Source organism: Taeniopygia guttata, chromosome 2, assembly GCF_048771995.1.
Source record: "Taeniopygia guttata chromosome 2, bTaeGut7.mat, whole genome shotgun sequence".
Classification (NCBI taxonomy): Eukaryota; Metazoa; Chordata; class Aves; order Passeriformes; family Estrildidae; genus Taeniopygia; species Taeniopygia guttata.
This window is the reverse complement of record NC_133026.1, coordinates 29,589,712-29,612,626: the sequence shown is the minus strand read 5'-3', so window position 1 is coordinate 29,612,626 and position 22,915 is coordinate 29,589,712. Positions and strand designations below refer to the sequence as shown.

The following is a 22,915-nucleotide window of genomic DNA, read 5'->3' as shown; positions in this document are numbered from 1 at the left end:
CTGGTTACAAAATCCAGATCTCAAGCAGTCAGGTGAAAATTAAAATGCATCTCTAGAAAACAACAAAAAAATCTTTGAGTGATGAAAATGCTCTTCAAGAGAAAGCAATGAAGTTCAATGACAAAATGCACCAAGAATAGGGATAAATAACTTTTTAAGTGCTCTAGTTTGGCATGTCCAAATAGTACAGCATTTCTTCAATACTCGAATGAGTCAGACTTTCTCTGAGAGACAACACTTTTCACCTTCCAGAAACAGAGTCAGATTCATTGTGTTTTACTGTTCCCTTTCAGAATCAGGTTTGGAAAGCAAATCCACGCCTCTGATTGAGAATTTCAACCTTTGTGTGGGTGGATGGGTTTGTTTAACCACAATCCGAAAGAGACAATGTATTTTTAATACAATAGAAAAACTTTAATTATTCCATACAATCCACTGATCTATCTTCTGACTACTAAAACAAATTCACATTATGAGACATGAGAGTTTTGGAAGTGGTAATATTTTCAGTATTGTTGCACATTTATATTCCAGCATAATCTACCATATTTATGAAACCAGATCCACCCAAAATTAAGGACTACGAAAACAATCATGAAAAAAGTCAAAATTGAAGCAGCAATGTGGTATTCTTGTAAGCTTCATTAACCCTCTCCATATGACAACTCCTTGGATTTATTACTGTAATGCACAAAATACAAAGCCTGTGTAGACCACGAAAATGAACTGTTCCTAAAGGCAGCATGAGACCATCACTGTCATCTTGACACATACTGGGAATGGCTGGAGAGAAACTGAGGGCAACAGAACAGCAACTGGGAGAAGAAAACCACAGTGTACATTTTATTAGACTTCAGGAGGCCTGAATGCTCTTAAGGTATTTCAGTACACGAGTGGGCTCTTACCCTGGATCTCCAGGTAAGAGATCTGGAGAGCTCCTGGATCTGTGTTTGAGCCAGACACAACCGCTGGCTAGGCACAGCAGCAGCTCCTAGAGCAACTCCAGAAGGTGCTGACCATGGATGCTGAAAATTCAGCTACACCTGAAAAGAAGCAGCTCTATAGCAAGTTCTTGACATCCCTCTGCTTTCGGTTTCTGCTCTTCCCCTTCAAAACCTCAACATAATTCCTTCTTCAGAAGCACTCAGCTCGTGAAAGTCTGAAAGTGCTTTGATGGGCATGTGTTTCATCTTCTTTTTGCCTCCTCTGAGGAAGTTAAGGAAGGATCTCTTTACTAAAAAGGGTGACTGTATGAGAATCTACTTCCGTCTGCCCCCAGATTTCCATTCCACCTTGCTCAGGTGCTGTATTCCTCCTTGGCAGAGGCCCTTTAATACTCTTCCCCTTTTCTTCCTGTAGACCTGTCTTTCAGAATACAGCAACTGCCTATCCTGCCAGCAGCAGCAACTGAGTGAAGAATGAATGAAGAAAAGGTGCAGTGCAGATCTTCAATCAGTATGATTAGAAACAAATGGGACATTGTGTACCTTGGGTGTTTAGATGTCTGCTGTTTCAGCTGATGCACCACTTCATTCACAGGGAGCAAGAGGGACCACCCTTTCCTTCAGCTCAGACAACACTTTCTACATGGATAGCACACCATTCTGACTTGAATTCTTTGTTTTCAGAAAACAAACTACCGGAAAGCATTTTCTTTGTTGCTGTTTTTTTTTTTTTTTTTTTAACATGTCATTCAATCTCTCATGAAATCAAGACTGTTATCTGGATGACACAGAAACATACACTGCTCAGTCATTACAACAATGACTTTACACCATCTAAAAAAAATAGCTGTACAACAACTTTCCAGACATCAAGTTTCTTGTATCAGAGATGACAGACATTGATTGTGCAAATACCAAGCCTCATTCACTTGTCAAGGGACAAAAGTTTCAAGTTAATCAGATGCAGATAACATTCTCCTGGTTTTCTTCATTCATTGTTCTCATAATGACAATATTCATTAACATTGTTTTTATTCTCAATAAAATTTTAAAGCTACCAGAAAACCAAAACAAACAGGAAAGGGGGAGGGTTGAAGACTACAGTAGTCATTAACATACACTTATGTGCACTATAGAAAATAACATATCTAGCTTCTATTTTTACCTTAACAGGAAAGTGGGAGACGAAAAAGTTTACTAGAGTACATCTTAAAACCTAAGTAAATCATACCCAACCATCCACCATAAATTTTTATCATTTTAATGAGAATTCATGTGAATTTTTGTAATCAATGAATACAGCAGAAAATACTTCTAGGGGCTTTTTTTTACAGCAGATAACCCAGTAGTGCTATAAAACTCGTTGTATAGAGTTTACCGTAACAATTAATGAAGTCTTAAACAGCAGTTCAACTCTGCCCAGCTACTGAATGCACCCATCTACTTTAAGATAGAGATTCTTAGAAGAAAAACATCAGAAATTAAATATGAAAACTACACATTTCTTACAGGACTTGTGTGTTATTTTGAGTACATGTAGAATACCTATTTATGGAGAAATACCAAGTATGGAGAATCAGTATTTTTAAGTAGAGGGTGCAGAAGATTTAGTCCTTTATAAACTTATCAAATAAATGCACTAGGGTTTGCACGGGGATCCTTTTGGTTCCTGTATCTGTAAGTCAGCCAGACTCCCAGAATCTGAAAATAAAAACCAAAGATATTATTAAGCAGAGGTCTCCATCCCATCTTCTAGTTTTACAAAATTTGTTTTAAACAAAAAATCATGACAAAGAACTTTCAGTTTAGGATACAAGTTTAGGATATTTTGCTGTTGCTAAAACTGTATAACCACACTCCACCTTTCTTAATTAGAAAAAAGAATGCACCCTCTCTCTTTGAATAAAATCATACCCTAACAACAGACAGAAAAACAAAACAAAAACCACAAAACTTATCAACAACAAAAGCCAAACTCATATTCACAACGCAATAAAAAATTTCCCATTGTTACAATGGAAGTTAAATTATTCTTCTCCCCTTCCCAAATGATAAATACTCATAAAGCTGCTTTTAATATAATGATAAAAAAAATCCTCAAAATTGTTTCACTTTACCATTACCACTTAACTATACAGCTATTCCTGTGCATTTTCAAATCTTGTCATTCCCCCCAGCACTTTCACATTTTTAGCTGAGATTGCTGACATCAGTGTGACTTGGTTTAAGTTGCTGTATCTCTCTTCTTGCTGTCATATGTACAAACCTTCTCAAAACTGCACTAAGCAGCAGGAAGAGGACTTTCACATGCTCTACTCTGGGACTAGAAAAGACCTGCTCTGAGGATTTTAATACTCCAATCAATAAAGCAAGTTATGCATCATCATGGTACTAAAGCAAAGAGCCAAGAGACATTCTTAATTTTAACCTACTGTTTAAAATACAGATGACTCCTCATGCAACTCTATCTTTGCAGTATAGGTGGCACCAAAAAAAAGAAAAAACTCAAAGACCATGCGTGCTAGAGTGGGGAATAGGTGGGAAGAAGAGGGAACAAGGTAAAGCAACAGCACTCTTTTAGTACTGCTGGAGAATGGTACACTTGAACAGCTAACTTTCTGAAAAGCTTAAACTTTACAGCACCACATTTTAATGCTGAGGTTTGTTGTCTAAATAACCAAGTTGCAAGCAAAGCTTTCCTTCTGACAGACATAGGTCTGTCAGCAAGGTCACAGCTTTGAAAAAGTGGGCCTTATTCATTATCTGATTCCTGAAACTGGACTGAGGTTTCCTGTAACAAACCCCCTAAAACAAAGCTTTAGAAGTGGGAAGAAAGCACTTAATTTTCCAACTACCCACTCACCTCTGTGAAACTGAAGAAGAGTCCTATCCCGCCAACAAATCTCAGCACCATCCCAGAATATTCTTCCATTATCGGTGCACATGGTCTACAGTGGAGAGTTCGAAGACAATCCTGTAGCAGATACAGAGAATGGCTTTCCATTTGCTGATGACACTCTGTTGTTTGAAAGCATCTAGTTTGCTCCAGAAGAGACTGCTACCCATAGACAAAACTACAGCAGTTTTAAAAGACTCCAAGAGCCCAAGTGTATATACAAATGACAGTGGAGTACAAACTTTGCAGGGTAATGTAACTATGGAAACATTCTTGAACAAATGCAGTGTGAGAAAGTATTGGGTTTTCACACTTGAAGAACTTACAGCGGCGCAGGTTTCATTCTGGTAAAAAACTCTGAATCCACAACAATTCAGATTTCTTTCAATATCTGTTCTTGCGCTGTTGGTGTTACTCCATCCCACCTCTAGAAGTTCACTCTAGAAGCCATAAGCAAATACGTATTACATTAATTGAACTGTTTTACACTGCAAGCCAATATACAAAATCTAGTTGATAATGCCCTAAAGCCTTCAGATCTTGATGCTTAACAGGAGAATATAAATATATTAAAGAATGACTGGAGTGTCCAAAGAGGCTGTGTAGCTAATGAAAGAACAGCAGCTCACAGCAGCACATTCATGGGTATAATTCCTTTCCTTCGTTTTTGCTAAACCCAACAAAATCACAAGTAAAGGGACATGTGACTAATCTAGCTGGGACTGCCCATGCTATACACAAAAAACACCCTTGCATGCAAATCTGATTATTTAGTCACTGCACCCTCACTCATTTCTTATGCAGTGAGCTGGTCTCCATACCACAGGGAAGACTGTTCTACTGTCACACATAACTGCCTAATGTAGTTATGACCTTTCCAGTTTCACAAGAACATTTCAATGACTTTATCAAACTGACACCATGATTCCTGTGTATTTCATCAGCTTATGTGAAATTGCTGATCATGAGATATATTCATAATATCATGCTGCTACACATGTGACCATAAACGAGAAAGGAAGCTTAAAAATAAATCAACAACAACAAAAAAAAGAAAAATAAAAAAAAAAAGAAAAAAAAAAAGAAAAGTAATTTTAGGACCCAAATGTATTCCTTTCTAGCTACCAGAGCCAAGCACTGACCAAGGTCTATGTCATCTTTAATAAATAGGACAATGCTGATTTTCTTAAAATATGCTCTCCCCATTTTATGGAGGACTATATAAAAATACATGCACATACATATTTATCGAGTTATGCTATAGATTAACTAAGAAAGCAGTAAACTTTTCTTACCTGCTGTTCCTCATTTAGTGCCAAACAGGCACAGGAGACAGAAAACTGGACAATAAAGACTAGCAGAAGAATAATCATGTACTGGAAACAATCAACAGTTAAGGATGTACTCTCAAATTAGTTTTGCTTTTATAACATATAAAGCAAATGGTATTATTTATTTCACTGGGTAACAGTAAGTTCTTTAGAACAAAAGAACTATGGAAGCAAATTTCAAATGGATATGGAAAAGATGACCTAAATAATGTTCTCAAAACCCAATGACCATGTATTAACTCTTTTTGGCTACTACTATACATAGATGGTATTTCCTTTTTAGGTATTTCTTGCCTAGCAAGAAAACATGAGCAGAGAGGTCAATAAAAGGAGCTTTGAGAGCAAGATCTCCAGCCATTTTCTCCAGCTTTAGGGACTCATGTAATTTCATTATACCTCACTTAAATAAAGTGGTAGAGAAAATATTTTTCCCGGTATTCCGTATTCAGATTACTTTTTTTCAATTACAGAGTCCTGTAACTAATTACAAAAGATAACTTTAATGGAGATTTAAAAAAAAAAAAAAGATAACAAGTTACTCTTGGAACACAGCCTCACACGCTTTTGTACTACTGCATCTGAAGATGGTATAAAACAAAAAGAATAAGCTTTGATACTAAATATCATGTTTTGAAAGTTGGGGAGTATTTTCAAAATTTGGCTGCTGTGTTCAGAGGCAGATATTTCACACAATTTAGCTGTTTGTAAAGTGGAGGTCAGTTCTTATTCACAGACCACAGAAGTTAAACATTAATAGTTCACCTACTTTAGCCCCGTGTAGGGCTGAACACACAGTATGAGGCACCTGTGACACAGTGAGCTACCATAAAATGTTCTCAAAGAATTAAAATAGTCTTACTTTTAAAAAGAGATGTGAATACTTCTATCTTCAGAGCACAAACAATGGAGGGAAAAAAGGAAACTGAAATAAAGTTAAATGGGAAGGAAGTCTAATTTAGACTGCACTTGACCAAAGTAAGATTGTGAATTTCTGTTTATTTTCTGAAGCGCCTCCCCCAGCAGTCTCAGCTGACATAGGAGGTTGTTTACATGGCTCAAACCATGCTGCAGTCAATGCAATGCATCAGAAGGATACAAAGAACAGCAATACTTGATGATGTTTCACAGCACCAATCAATCCAACTAAGGCAATAAAGAAGAGGAAGACTCCTACTGCAATTACCACTCCAACAACTCTGAAACTAGAGATGAGGCCGAAGCCAATTCCCCATGCTGCAATTCCAATCAGCAGCAGGCTCACCAGCTGGAGGGAAGAGAAAACACAAAGTCAGACTGCATATTAAAACAGGCTCCTACACACAGGTAATTTTTTTACATTAAAGTTGTTTTTAAAAAGGTACAATTTTTCTTTCTGGTGCAAAGAGAAGAAGCACAACCCTAAACAAACCAATCCTCCACATCAATGTGTAAGTAATTTCAGTTCCAGATGTTTTAAGGCATACATATTCTTCCACACTGTCAATGTGGAACTGTTACAACTCAAACTACCTATAAGTCATGCCATGTTGTACTATCAGTAACTGAGTAGAGACACTAAACTGTAGATCATAACATAGCTGACAAATAAGCTAATAATCATCAGCTTTAATTCAGAATGGAGTAAGAACCAAAATTTTAGATCTTTTGTTAAACTGTGGCAGTATATTTAAAGAAAATAGAATATACAATTGCACAGCTCTAAATGTGCAAAAAAGGGCACTTTGCCAAAACTTACTGTAATCAACTGTATTAATTCATTAAAGAAGTTTCCACATACTTGATAATGTAACACGGTCACACGGTTAACACGGTCACACAAAAACATTCAGATCTGAATTTCAAGGACTTTAGGCAGCCCAACAATAAAGGCATCCTGTCTCCTGTGCATATTTCTTCAAGAAAATAGCTCTACTATTAAGTGAATCCTATTTTGATACCCAAAACGATTATGCTGTTTCCTTCCTTTTAAACACGGTATTCAGGGAAGGCAGGCAGGAATCTGTTTCAGTTATTTCACAGATTTATTGTTTATATGGGCAGGAAGCTCCAGCCTTTCCTGTTTCCACACAAAAAAACACAACCCCAAGAAAAAAGAAATTCCAACATGAAAAGCTGCAGAGAAATCTGTAATGAAGTCCAGCAGGAGGGAAGCAGCAGACAAAGCCAATCCAGATATCCAAGGCACAAGATGCCCAAGACTCTCTGGTTTGAAACAGACCTATGTGTAACATTACTCATTACATTGCCTGTTAAATTACACCAATTCAATATAAGTCTTAACTTTCCAAAAGTTCTCACCACAAAACACTCAGCTTTATAACTATTTTTAAAGAATCCAAACCAACAATATAAAACAGCAGGCACTTAGTCTAGTTCAACTACTTAGCTTTGTTTAACAACAGGTATAGAGCAAGCACTTACACTTGCTCACCATGTCTATTCAAACAAGGCACATTCTCATGAAGCACTTTTTACTGCTTACCCAGAGGTAAGAAGAATTAAAAAAGAAAAAAAAAGGTAATTTCCAACTTAAAACTTTAGTGTACTTACTCTACAGCTGGGAATTCTTGTTGGTATTAATGCCAAATACATCTATACATTTTTTCCATTTAAATACATTTTAGATGACTACCTATGCAATGCAGCTTTTGAAACATGGAAATCTAACATAACATCAAGAAAGCTAGTAAAACAACTAGAGATTCTCATCAAAACCTAAACACAGCAGGTGGATTTTTTTTGTGTGTTCACACAGGAATACATCTCAAAAAACTTTTTAAGAAAAGCCAGTAATCCACACAAGAAATTCAAGAGCCTGCAAGAATAAAAACAGGATATTTGTCATACGTACACTTCTCTTTTAACACATAAAGATACAAAAAATAATATAAAATTCAAAGGAATTGTTCAATACCAGCAGAGTTTAGGATGCTTTCACATTTGTCTTTGTTTCTCCTAAACAAAAAGACTAAATTTCCACATTTATTTAAAACCAAAAAAACAGAACAAGGTGTCATGAATCAAAATTACAGAGAGGACCGAAGAAAAAAATAAAATAAAACACCTTGGCTGTTACATAGATAAATTTTCTGAATCCATGCTGCACAAATCTATAAACTTCCCAATACCAGTACATTAATAATTAGCCTGGCTAATCAGACAGCTTATTGCAAGACCTACCTTTTCTGATCTATGCCCACTCAATTTATTTCACTGTCTCATTCCACTGGATTTATTTTTCCATGTAAGTACCAGAAGCAAGTAACTAAAGAAACCCCATAGCCCAATTTCCAATCAAGAAGTGCTGTCTGACATCCCATGCTCTGCATCAGCTTCTAAATACTGAACTCACACTTCCACAGGTCTTTAAAAAAAAAAAATCTCACAAGCAATGACAAAGCTCAATTTATTTCACAAAGAAGAGCAGATGCAACTGTGTTCCTAATAGTTTTCACCAATACTTTTCTGTCTGAGGACAAATCTTTCACCAGTCTGCCTCCAGGATACCGAAATACCTGTTTGTTCAGCTCTTTGTTCATTTCATAAGAGGTCCAAAAGCATTACATGAAATTAGTTTGTTCTTAAAATACTGAAATCTAAACAAGAGACAAAATCTGTGCCTCTAAGACCGGGATAAACATAGTCTGTGAGGTGCAGCGTACCAGTTGCTTCTTGATGCCATTACTGATCTCATCTTACATTATTCTGATGATACATGCATAAAATTATCTGCATGACACCAAAAGTGTCCTGACATCCTGGCACAAAAAAGCTTTTCTGGTAAAAACACCCACATTTGGAATCTCGAAAAAGTCTGGTTTTCAATCAATTGGAGAAAATAAGCCTCTCTGGATTCTAAACCTACTACTGAACCATTCAAGTTTAGAGCTATCAATCTCATTTTCAAGTGTTACCTCTGAAATACCAAGGCTCTGTTGTTTTCTTCCATTTGACAAAATTGTACATTGTCCAATTCCTTAAAACATCTGGAAATTCAGTGTGATCACAGTGGCTTTGGCTGACATATTATATGAAAATGCTGTATCTAGTCAGGCAGATCCATAATTTGGATCAAAATCATTACTGGTCATTCCTTTCTTGCCACCTGAAATTGTGAAAAATTGACTGTTTCAAAACTGAAACAGCTTTTCAGATTTATTAATCACTCCAGAAAGTGATTTAGTATTAAGTTTCTGGCTCCTCCACATGTTTACTGAAAGATGAAATTATGGTTATTCCTTCATATTCAGGTTTGGCATAAGACTATCTGAATGACAGGAATAACTTTCTCTATACAGTTTAGTGTCATAATGCAAAAAACTAAAGTAAATGCACACTACTACAAAAAGGAAAAATAACTTAAGCTGTTTTAAGAAGAGTTTTTTCAAGTCTGTAAAACAATGCAAGGCTCATAGTGCTATGTAGTGTTTAGCCACTGGAAATGACCACTCAACAGTGTTTATTCCAATGTTTTGAGATGAAAGGATTTAAATGCAATTTAACTAAAATTGAAGCTGCTATGGCTTTACAGTATAATGTACTTGAAACAAAATTAGTGACCCTAACCCACTTCAAATGAGTAACATGTACATTCTAAACATACAAGCTTTACCTACATGCAAAAAGGTCAAATATTTCTGTTAAATGAAGGAAGAAGGACTCTCTACTGAGCTTCTGAATGTCACATTTTATTTAACTGAGACTACATTTCACAGCAGCAGAAGCCTCCCAAAGTAAACAGTGTCATCCTTGGAAGACTGAATTATCTGTAAATTTTCATTTTACCTATTTGAATTTACTTACACAAAGCTAGCTTTGGTTAGTAACACTTAAAATGTTTGCTTGACATATTAAGCAGAAATATCTGAAATCACAGGCCAGTTTTTATTGATTAGGGCTATTCCAATTCCCACAGGAGGGTTGGAGAAATGGCCTGTTAGACTGAATGGCCACAGGCCACACAGCTGAACTTGAAGAGCAGTAATTGATGGCTCAGCATCCAGCTGGTAGCAGGTAAGCACCATCAAAAAGGCTGGAGCCAATGTCACACAGTATCTTCATCAACAACTGAATATAACACAAAATGATTTCTCAGAAAATATGTGGATGATACTAAACAAGGAGTCGCTGACTCTCCAAAAAGATATTTAACTCAGATATACCTTGATAAACTTGAGGAATAAGCCAGCCTTAGGAACATTGCAAAGTGAAAAATTGTGCTCCTGGGTGCTTCAGTGGAACCTGGGATCAGACCAGTTGAGACCAGCCTTAATGAGACAGGTAGAGAGATCAAATTGTTTGTCAGGCTGAACACAAGCCAGAAGTCAGTTCCCACTGCAAACAGGGAAACGAAGAGTGCAGTCAAAGGAAACACAATGCTGGTGAGACTGAAGCTCAAATACTGTGTTCCATTTCAAGTCTCCCAGGTGGAAAAGGAATTTGAGAACCTGGCAGGAGTCAGTAAAATAGCATAGAGCCTTGATAATGAAAGGTTTGAGAAGAGGGGATGGAGCTAGGTTTCTTTAGTATGACAAAGAGGCTGCCTGGGTGTAATCGCATACTAACTTAAGCTTGACGGCACATTACATAAACATGGAAGCAAATTCTTCTGGGTATCATAAGTAACAGCTTGGGAGCTTCAGACTGGACATTAGAAAACACACCTGCAGGGCAGTTTGGTGATGATCTTTGTTCTCAGGGGTGTCCAAGACTCCGCAGGCTAAGCCACAGACAGCAAGCTACTGTTACTCATAATCCTGAGCAGGCACCTGGACTGATAAGCCCTAAAAATGCCTTCCAACCAACACTCCCACACACCACAGCCAGCACTTTAATCATGACACTCTCTCCACACCAAAAATCAAAGTTTTAACAGGTAGATAAGATGTGGATTTAGCACTGATCAAGGACTATCTTTTCCACCAATTCAAACCCTAGCTACCTTAAGGGCACACACACAGATTTGTACTTAGCATAATTAAAAATATAAATTAGCGATTTTGAAATTAAGAAAATGCTTTACTAGAACAAACCTTTAGGTAGCACAAATTCCAGGTGAAGATCAGAGGTTCTCCCTATGAGATAAGAGTATTTCTACTTTGGAGTAAAACAAATGGAAAAAAAAATTCAAGCTATTGTCAGTAGACAAAACATTACTCCAATGTCAGTACCTGTATAGGGAAAATTTTAGGGAAGATTTAAGTTCAAGATCAGTGGAAGAGATCAGACACCAGTTTAGGCAACTTCCCTTTTTTAATACACATACATACATTTGAACTTCAGAGCTGTTCCAAATATAACAGTTTTCCTAATAAATCTCCAAATTTGCTCTCTTCTTTAAATCCAAGTTCTCCTGTGCACATAGCTGCTCATTTCCCTCCTTCCTGTACTGGAAAAAACATATTTCTTTCCGCAAGTGCCCCTTCTGTACTTATGTGCATGTTTATAGTCTACATTAGAAACAAGAAACAAAGATTTCAAACTATTTCTCTGTACAATACCATGAGAAACAATTCAAATGCTAAAACCACTTCCTCCTTCCTACAACAGCAAGCCACCAGCAAATCTGCTGTCTTGACTAAGTGAAAACCTTTTGGTATTTCAACTAGCTTGGACTGCTGGCTAGGAAGGAAGTCATATGCAGAAGCTGGCATTCCCACTGCTTCCTTACCACCTCAGTATAAACAGGAGTTGATAAAAACTACACGTCAGAATTTCAATTTCACTAAATACTGACTCACCATTCCTAGGTAAAGAGATTATATAGTATTTATTCTTGTATCAGCAAGGGAAATATTTAGAGAATAGCTGTCAAAGTGAATTTGGAACAGGAACTGAAACCAGAGATTACACAAATGATGAAATACATCCTTCCTAATATCTCTGCCTGCATGCAAGTTCATATTACTACTACTTTTAAGGGTGGTTTAAAATTTAAATGTCAAATGGCATATATACTGAAGGCAGAGGTTTCCACTACTCTCCCCTTCTACTTGGGCAACCATTTCTGCATAGCCATAGGGAATCTAGAAGACAATTCTGATTGTCTTAATTTAAAAACGCCATGTTAAAACAACAGGCAGTACATGGTGGTGTAACCATAACTTTTAGCAAGCTAAAATTCAGCTAAATTGGTTTCTATCACAGCTGTAAGCTACTCAACTGTAAGCAACTTTATTTCCTTACAGTAGTACTTCAGCTTTACTGAGAACAAAGGAAAGCTCTGGGTACCTCCAAAGGATTTCTAACAGAAAGCAAAATCTGCCACCTTTACTTGACTTACTTAAATGAGGGATCTGATTACTGAACAGCCTTGAGACACATAGTGTGGAACAAGCAATTTATGTGAAAGGCAGCATTCCTGAATCCTATCACAAAAGCCTGTTCTTTCTGTTTCAGGCCTTGTAAAGAGTTATTCACTTTACTGGCCATGTAACAAACTATTTACACACTAAAAATGTCAGATTTAACCCCTACTTAATACTCTCTGGTCTTTGGAAATTGAAGCTTTCTGCTTTGCAGCAGGAGCAATTATGTTCCAAAATGCTTTTTTATTTGCGTGTTTGTTCATTGTTTTTTTAAGAGATTGTGAAATGTTTTCACAAAGCCAGGCTGGTGCCGGGCAAACTCTTGATGCTGCACACCTAAATGCAGACCAAAGCCTGTTAGACATGGCAAGCAGTGAGTATTTTATCTTATTTATCTTACAGTTGAAAACAAACTTAGAACAAACCAAAATGGAGCTGCACTCAGAGACTGCAGGCTCACTCACCAATGTGAAAGAAATTGCCACTTGAGGCAAGATCTGTACTTCTCTAACTTCTGTCTGCTTGTACCTGGCTCTGCGCAGCCACTACGCCAGTCAGGAAATATCAGAGAACACGAAGACACGTTCCCTTTCCCAAGGGAAATCCCAATGTTCACCCTGCCTCTAACACCAAAATTCCCCTATGCAACAAAAAGATTAAGCAGACAGACTTGCATGGACAATGCAACATTACTCTGCATCAGGAACTCTGAAAGTAAGACAAACATTATTATAAAATACATTAGTAATTAAAAATCCTCTTAACATCTTCAAGGCCAGGTTGGATGAGGTTTTGAACAACCTGCTCTAGTGGTAGCTGTCCCCTTACATGGTAGAGCGGGTTGGACTATCATGATTTTGAAGGTCCCTTCAACCCCAATCATCCTATGATACCAAGCACACACTGTCCAAATCTGAGAAGTTCTATACTATCTTTGCGTATTTCCATAATACAGGGAAAGAAAGTTTGATAAAGAGGGCAGAAAGCCTAAATGCAACTTCAATAATTACAGCACCCAGAGAACAAGAGACAGTGATAGGAAAAACAAAACAAAAAAGCCCAAAAAACTCTTTTCAAACTCAATTCTTTGAAAATGGATGCAAAAACCATTTAATAGGGAATCAAAAAAAAGAGGTTCAGAGAACGACATAATATAAAAAGTGAATTATTTTGATACAGTACTTTCTAGTCTTATAAATAAATCTGGAGGCTTTTATTGAATAAGCTTTGTGCTACTAAAAACATACACACTTCTAATAGAAAAGGTACTGTATGTTTTAATTGAAATCAAATGGCTGCTCTAGGTGTAAGAAAACATAAAGGCTGCTCATCAAAATATGAGTTGTTTACATGCTGCCAACAAACACTTCATGTTTGTTGCTGCAGCAATAATTAAGTAGCTGCTTGAGTGACAAAACCAACCACAACCCCTAAATGAACAGTCAGTACTCTTTTTTTATTTGAACATTTAATCTCATGGCTCATCTTTCACCATTAGTTAGGAACTTCCTTTTCCTCTCCAAAAAATCAGACGTGAGCAAAGACACTGAAGATTTCCTTGGAAGCTTAAGTTTTAAGCTACAAACACACCACTGAATTTGGATTAATTCTGTGGACAGGCACTTTAAACAGTTTGTATAGATTTGCCATTTGATGGGAAATGTAAATATGACTGACTAAACAAAAACTAAATAGGTCAGATACCCAAAATTAGTATTTTAAAGGTTCTTGTGTTCAGTTCCTCCATGTAAGGCTTTATTCTGACAATACATATCATCATGTATTCAGAGTCAATAAATAGTCTCAATTATTTTTTTCTACTCTTCCTCTACCCATGAGGAACCATACTGAAGTCAGCAAGATTCAGCATAGATGCTAAAATTACTCATATAAAATAGATTGGAAAATAGGATCGGGGCCTAAGGACACTAACTTAGTCAGGAGAAGAACCAAAAGTCACCAGCAAAGTAAAATCTGAAAAGAACATTAAGTGAGCAGTTGGGTTAGCAGGTTACTGGTTTCTTGCCTTAAACCAGTAACTGATTTGTTACTGCCAGGACATATATTTTTCTTGGTGTACTACTACAGAAAATCAAAAAAGGCAATACTAATTTTTTTTTTTTAATTAACCTCCAATATAATATTTTATCTCAGAGTGTTTTAATGAAAGGCAGAATGTAAATTGAAACCTCCAATATACAGTTTTCAGGGTTAATTCATGTCATATAGACAGATCAGTGCTGGCTACAAAAACATCCAAGAAGTGTCACCTATCCCTTCTTACCACCACTATTTGGTTCTAACCATTTATTAGTGAATCAACACTATTTTAAACAGACAATCATTAAGTTATTGCTCTGATTGTCTTCTGTATTATTTTTCCAGTTGGGAGAAAATAAGTCCATCATTCACTGTGCTGCTTCAATACTTTATTTCAGGTTTCTGTCTAACCAAGGAACAGAAAAGCCCACACACTTTACTAATCAACTCTACCAGGCCAACTAAGCACTTTTAAGTGTTGTTTCTCCAACTATGAATTTAAAAGCATTAAGTCTTGTAACTTGTCTATAATTAATAAACAATACTAACAATAACAACTGGATATTCTTGTAACTATCATTTAAAGAAATCATTCCTTCCCTTTAGCAAAAACCTATGTTTTGTATAGGTCAAGTGACAAAAGACAAAGTGACACCCACAAAGTAAAGTCTACTCAAGCAGACATCAGAGCAGAGATTAAAGTTGTAAATACACTGTACACGTACCAAAGATAGAACTACAGAAGTCCAAAAGTTCAACCCACCCTTGCTAAGGCCAAATATGCCCAAAAGACCTACCAGACTCATTACACCTGGTTAATATATGGCTATATGACTGTAAAATTAATGATGGAGTCATTAGGAAAAAAAAACCTGCTGTCCACATGACATTACAGTATTATTTGTGCATCCATCTGAGGATAATCCAGATTTCTCTCACTCTTCTGTCACTCAAGGAATAGTAGCAATAATGACAAAAGCAGTCTTGCATTAACTGAAAAGCAAAATATATATATAACACACCCATAACCCATCTTCTGGCACAGGAAAAATCTCATGAAAAGTTGACCACAATGATCTTCTGGGGTCCCTTTCAACCTCAGCTATTTTATGATTTTAACTTAGCTCCATCATGACACTCTACATCCATTAAACTTACCTTCAGCTACAGATACCAAACACCTATCTGCTCCCCCCTGTTCTGGCTGGGTGTAGCCCAACAACACGACGCATCACAGGGATCCAGGCTGACTTTCACAGTGGGTAGGTAGAGTGGGCTGCCTAAGCATGCTCCCAGACTTTTTCAGGGACATAGTTCACTCCTCAAGCTCCTCCAAGGATAGAGATCAACTAATAGTGCAGCCTCTCCTACAAAAAGGTTTATCTTCTGCTCTTTTCTGAGGAAAGGAGGGGTTGGGTCACCTTGTACACCCAAGAACATCCACCAATTCTGGCTTCAGCACAGGTGCTTCTACATCCTTATACGCTCTATCAGGTCCAGTTACTAGCAGCTACTCTTTGTTCTGATGAACAGCATTAGACCCACTTGTTCTCCAGTCTTGTTTCCAGCCCAGATGGGACAGTGCTTTTGGGAAAGCACAGTTACAACTGCCCACAAGCACTGGCTGACCCCAATTCCAGTCTGCTGAAAGTCATTCCCAAGCACAGTTGTTAAACTTGAAATATTAGAGGACATCCTACCTCTCCAGATGTCCTGTGAGAGGAAGTCATTACACTTACTCCCATCTCTTGTTATTTCTGAGCTCTTAAAAATAGATAGCGAGGAAAAAAATTCCTGTAGCTACAGCACAATTGGAGATTTTTTCCTTCTCTGCTGAAAACAAGCCCTCCAACATGCTGGAACAGAATGAGGCACCTGTCTGGAGCTCCCCAGCAAAGCAATTTATTTCAGTTTAACATCCTGCTTTTTTCCCCCCCCCGCTCATATATCTTCCTACCACCCCAGGCAGCCCGACTCAGTAACTGCCTGGTCCATCCCAGGAACACCGGGGGTGCTGGGGGCCTCGTCACTGACCGAACCGCACTTATGTGGGCGCTGATGCTTGGCTGAGCAATGACAAAACAAACCCTTCCCTGCTTCACGCCTGAATTGGTGCAGCGCCCTTTCCAGACGGAGAAAAAGGGCACCGGCGGGCCGGGCCCGGGGCCGCTCCTTGCAGGAGGCGAGCCAGCCGCCGCCCCGGGCGGGCAGCGCTCCCGGGCCTCCCTGGATTTTGATCCCGAGCAGCCACGTCCGCGCGGCGACAAAGCCCGGCCTGACCCTGTCACCTCCCCACCCCTCCCAGCCCGGCCTCCCCAGCCGGAAGCCGCGACCGCCCGGCGGCTGCGGCGCGGAGCTCCGACCCCCGCGGCACATCCCGCCGGGCGAGGCGCAGCGAGCCCCGCCGCGCCACCTCCCCAGCCCAGCCCAGCCCAGCCCAGGCAGCGGCGAGAGCAGCGGGACGAGGCAGAGCCCGCGGCGGCGGGCGGGCCGGGCACGCACCGTGTAGAGCAGGTTGAGGGCGCACAGGCAGTTCTTGGAGCAGGCGAAGCCCCCGCACGCCATGGCCGCTCCGCCGCCGCCGCCCCGCGCGGCAGCCGCTCCGCCAGGAGGCCGCGGCCCCGCCCCCGGCCGCGCGCGGGTGCGGCCGCAGCAGGTGAGCGGCGCCCGCTGATTGGCCGCCGCGGGGCGCAAAGGTAAATGTATGCAAATGAGGGCTATGACGTCAGCGCAGTCACCCGCTATCCGGTGGCTCGCGCTGCGCGGTGGGGCACGTTCCGCCGGTCCCCGTTGCGGTGACATCACGAGCCCCGCTCCCCGTTGCTGTGACGTCACGGGCCCCGCTCCCCGTTCCCCGTTGCGGTGACATCACGGGCCCCGCTCCCCGTTCCCCGTTCCCCGTTGCTCTGACATCACGGGCCCCGCTCCCCGGTCCCCGTTGCTCTGCCGCTCCCCGTTCCCCGTTGCTGTGAGGACACGATCCCGGGCCTCGCCCCCGCCCCGCCGCTGCTCCGTTCTGTTCCCCGCAGACGGCGCAGCCCTGTAATCTGTGGCCTCTGTAATCCCAAAGAAAACATCCAAGGATTTACTTGTAGGGCCGTGGAAGTATTCGGAGTGCTGGTAGTTCTACCAGCCCGTCATTGAATCGAGGTGGGAAGGGACCATCAAGTCCAACTGTCAACACAGAACTGCTGCTGTCATCTTATTTCTATTCTTAACATATTTTATTTATCTATTTATTTATTTTTACTAAATCATCTTTCTACTGCACCTTTTTACATATTTGTATATTTCCTTAGTTCGAGGGTTAAATATTTTCAATTACAATTATTCTGCTTTACAAACCCTTCCACCTGTATAGGTATGTCCTACTATTCAGTACCTAGTTTTTATTAAATGTTCATTTTTGACTTGAATGGTGTCCTGGTTCACTCCAACCATCCAAAATCCTATCTTCACAGTCCCTGTGGGCTGCAGCCTACTGAGTGATGCTTTAGAATAAATAGAACAGATCTAATATCTGCCAGGTATTCCAGTGTGGACATGTGTTGCAGGATTAGTGTCCAAGATAGTTTCTTGTCTTTTTTGCTGGGCTTCACAAAGAGACAAGGACATGCTTGTTCCTCCCTCGGGATGTCCATAACGGTACATGGCACAGTAGTTTTACTTTATCAGGTTTTGGTGAGGGAGAACTTGTTCCAGTTCCTAGTAAGCAAAGGAAACTGCATCTACTTTCTGATGAATTCATGACAATTCTTAATAGGAACTTGTCATCAAAACAGTTTAGGGAGGAAATTCCAAAAGTGGGGTTTTTTTTTTCTGTAATTTGGCTGTCCTTCATCTGCTAAGGAAGCCCCAGCAGGCAAACAATCATTGCCAGCAGTGAGACGTTGAACAGCAGCACACTTTGTCTTTCCTAGTCTGTCACTCAAACTTTTCTTTTTAGTTTTTAACATTTTTTTCCATGCTTTTTGATATTTTGCTAGACTTCTAGAATTAAATACAATACACTTTTTACTTTCTCATACAATAGCAAAGACTTGTTGCTCTTCTATTTATGTATACCTTTCTAGCTGCTAGACAGACATCAAATTCTGCAATATTTGTGACCACAAATTAAATCTGAATGCTGCTGAAGTTTTATGTTTCTTTGGTTCTAAACTTGACATCCCTGCTGCTGAAGCTTTGTGAAGTGACAGGAAGCGTTAAAAATCTGTTGAGATTTTTTTCTCTGATAATTAAACTGACTTAATGTTGTAGCTAATTTGGCCTATTGGGAATGCAGATTTACTGACTGGAGCTACCGCATTACTGGGCCATGCTTCTGATCCTTTGGATCCAACTCTGGCAGAGCATAAACCAAGTATAAAAGTTGCTTGTTTCAGTGTAATTTTACTAGCAGCTTTACTAACCAGTAAAGACTGGCTTCAGTAATTGTCCACTTGATAGAAAAGTGTATTTTGGATGTATGCCCTTTCCTAAACACAAGAAGCCGTCAGCATATCAAATGTTTTTGTTGGATTTTGTTGCAAATGCTAACATCTAGAGTTACTGTGCCATTGTTGCTTTGGTTATAGTGCTGAATTATTCAATACAATCATCCACTGCCCTTCTTTTTAGAAGATCTCTTTCACTGTTAATTATTAAAAGCTGTACCTCTGCTTTCTTAATTAATGCTGGTGTTCCTTATTAAAGGACCCAGCTCCTACAGCCTGTCATGGGTGGGAAGTACCTTTTACGTGTTCATTGCTCCATGTTCAGGTGGGCATCTCACCATGTGTGATGCAATGTGGTTCATACCCACCTCTGACCATAAACTCTGGGGCATAGTTCAGCTGATGTAAGCACTCAAAGGCTCCAGTTAAGTAAATAGATCTATGACAAGTGTAGCAGGGTTCCTTCCTCTATCCCCCTTCCAATTTTGTTCACAAGCTATAGTACAAACTTGGAATAATACGGTTTGGATTTAAAATAACACTTTTGGTGATACAGCAGTCAGCTGTGCTGATGTCTGTAATTTCTGATGATGGTCAGGAGTTTGTCTGTGCTCCCATTTCACATCAGGCTTCAGCACTTAGCTTATATTTTTGCTAGAACTAAATTGGCTCAGTTCTTTTAAATGGCTAATTATGGCTTGCTAGTTGTGAAAAGACTCTCCTGCAGTTGGAGGGAAATCTTTTATTCTTTGTAGGGAAAATACAGATAGCAGTACTTTGATATTTTTTAAGATTGTTTAAGTACCTGGTCCAAGTGAGGATCCTAGGTATTTGTCTTCTCAGCCCTTGTCTTTATAGAGGATAAATTCTGCGCTCCCATCTGTTACACAAATCTTGAGCTGCCTGACATAACCAAGAGCAGAATACACCTTTTCCTTTTCTTTCTTCACTTTTTTGTCTTTCTGGTGCTTATTCTCTGCTTCCTTGCACAGTCTTTGTTCTCCTGCCCTTCTATGGTGTGTTTCAATGGCAGTGCTGGCAGCAGGAGGAGCCACAAATAGTGTGGATTAGTTTTTCTTTCATGGGAAACTGCAGTATAAGTGCTCCCCCCACTGCAGTGTAATTACACTGGGCACTTGTAATGCTGCTGACGTGCACTTACAAGACAGTACAAAAAGGAAGTGTTTCTGCAAAGGGAGAGGGGAGTGGAAACACAGGGTTACTGGGGCTCAGTGCTGGTACACTTCTTACTAGTCCAAAAAGCTTAAAATGAAGCTGTTTGGGTGGTGTACTCTTCATTTCCCAGTAAACTCGCATCTGCTGGGTTGTTTTCTGGAGGATTGCTGCATGAAGGCTTTTACTGTAACACACTAAATGAAAATTCAGCTTATAGCCAAATCAGTTCTGTGTCTGTAGGCTGTGGCCTCACGTGGGTACTGCTGGTTTCTGTTACTTATTATGTGCCTGAAACCTAAATGTCTGTGTCACTTCCAAGGCACAAATTTGAAAAGTGAAGGCTCAAGTACGTACAAAGTCCTCCTAAAATGTATGCTATTGTCTTAAAACTAAGACAGTGGGACCTTTTTTGTTACTCTACTATTATGGAGTGTCTAAAATGTTGTGAGTGAAGCATTGTTTGCTGAAATTAATTTTTATCGCTTTATTTTTCCCAGGTTTACAATAAGTCATTGACAGCACTTTAGATATTTAATTTCACTCTTTGTCTTGTAAAGTCATTTTTCTTCCTCTCATTTGTATAAAGTCTCTCATGCACATCAAAATCAGGGAGGAGGAAAGTAGAGTTTAAGAAAGCCAGGTGTTTCCAGGAGTCCTGTTTATTGTGTACAGTTGGCATATTTAGATGTTAGTTTGAGGTGAAAAGTGTATATGCACAACAAGACAGAGTTCCAGCTGGCTTTACTTGGAATAAATAAAGTGCTTATCCTTCCTTGGCAGTTGACCATTAAAGCATGTTTCCATGCCAGTTAAGTATGCCTGAAGTTTGGTGATGACCATAGAATCTGTCAGCAAATGCTGTGAAGTAAAATGCTGCTTATCATCAATCGTTTTTCTCCATGGATATAGAGTTTCCAGTGTAATTTCTTGTGTCACTGGGCAGGAAAATCTGAGTCATCTCAGTCACCTGAACTGCCTCATCATTGAGTCATGTCATTTGGTCACCTTAGTTGTCAGTAACCTATGACCGAACATATGGAATCAATTAAACATACACTTAAAATATTATCTGCTGCAACAATCAAGATTTTTCTTTCTCAAATTCAGCACAAATGTCCTGTGGACATACCCCAGTTATTTCCTGAGGTGTTAGTAATGAATTGGCTGTGCCTTGCTGTTTGCTTGCAGTCATGAAATTCCCCCTGCTTCCTGGAACAAAACCAGTTCCCAGCAGCGCTATTGCACTCGTGCCATCCCATTGCCAACCTTAAAGAAGCCCTTTCTGGCACTAGGCAGTGAGGAATAGCATGAGTAGGCGTAGCTGTTGCGTGGATCTCTGCTGTCTTACAGGTTGACACACAAGGTGTTGTGGTGCTGGCTCCTTGTCAATGATCATTACGAGCCAGACATGGTGGAGTGGCAAGCCTGGCATGCAGAATAAATTTGTCTGTATTCTTTGGATCAGAGAATCTTCTCTGTGGAGAAGAAAAATGTACAAAACTATTTGGCATTTTTATTTATTTCTTTAGTGAAGTGGAGCATTGTAGATTGAGAAAGGGAAATTAGGACAGGAAAATAGGCCATTTAAGTAGTGTGGCTAGAGAAACCCACAATTAGGTCAGAAATTAGCTCCTCCAAAAGCACAAAAACATAGCTCCTGTTCAGCTTAATAAATCTAACAAGTGGTTACAAAGGACGTAATAGTTTGTTCATCTTTGCTCTTGGAGAGACAGATAATGAGTGTATTCTTTGGCAAATTTTCTGACCAAAATCCAAATGGAATAAAGCTCTTGGATCGAGCCCTGGAAGTTAAATTGCTATTAGGAAACTACCTAGAAGGGAGACTTTCTCAAGCAGAAGCAGCTACAAGCAAGTGCAAAACCGTCGTCCTGGATGGAGTGGCTGTATGCCCTGCTTTGCTTTTTGAGCCATTCTTTATGATTTCCACCAGATATACTGTGCAGTGGTGGACAATAACATTGGAGTGTAATATCATGCCTCCTTGTTAACTCAGTTGATGCTCATTTCTTTTGAGTTGTCTCATGAATAGTGCTTGCCAGAGAAAATAGGCTTGGTGAAGTTTGTACCTCAAAATTTTGTGGACAGGTGAGGAAGGAAAAAAGCAAAACTACAAAACAAAGAACTAGAATAGCCCCAGGACACGGACTTTAAAGGGAAAGTGTATTTCAGAGGCCAGCCTGCTAAAAATAGTAAAAGAGGCAAATACTTATAAGTTCAGAAGCTATGTCTTGGGATTTGTAAAGATCTTAACTGTAAGAATCGCCTTTCATCACATTTTAAAAATATCCATTCTGAATTAAGCTGATAGAGGATTAGGATAAGAAAGGTGTTACATCTAGTGCGTTAAAGAAAAAACTGGGAGCTGAAAATGGCAGTTTAATGGTATTTTGAATAGTAGTGCATAAAATACTTGACCGAAAGCCCAGTCCTTTTATTCAGGACCAGGATTCAGAAATGTTCTGAAATTGGGCTGCTTTTAGTTAAGCCTGGAAGAGAGAAAGGCAGAATTCTACATTCTGGAAGTGAAGTGGTCTAGGGCTTCCTTCAGAAAAATCCAAACTTACTTGGCCTGTTATGTATAAGGCACTTGTGTGTCTCTCTGGAGAGGTGGATAATAGCAGGAAAGTAGCCTCTGGGAGACTGTGTGTATCATACTTTATTTCCATGGGAAGGGGATCATGGCAACGTGCTGGTATCTGACTCACTGCCACATCTGTTCTTCAGGTCTGAAATAAACCCAGCAAACTTCAACAGCAAATATCAG

The 22,915-nt window shown here is 39.4% G+C and overlaps 1 protein-coding gene across 1 annotated transcript; it reads right to left on the bottom strand.

Moving 5' to 3' along the window:
* Positions 1-1,807: 1,807 nt before the first annotated feature.
* TSPAN13 (tetraspanin 13) lies at positions 1,808-17,098 on the bottom strand. Its single transcript, NM_001245243.2, is given in 6 exon segments — positions 1,808-2,645; positions 3,808-3,918; positions 4,167-4,280; positions 5,136-5,216; positions 6,268-6,435; positions 17,021-17,098. Coding segments are annotated over 6 exon segments (612 nt in total). The 5' UTR covers positions 17,084-17,098; the 3' UTR covers positions 1,808-2,570.
* Positions 17,099-22,915: the final 5,817 nt, after the last annotated feature.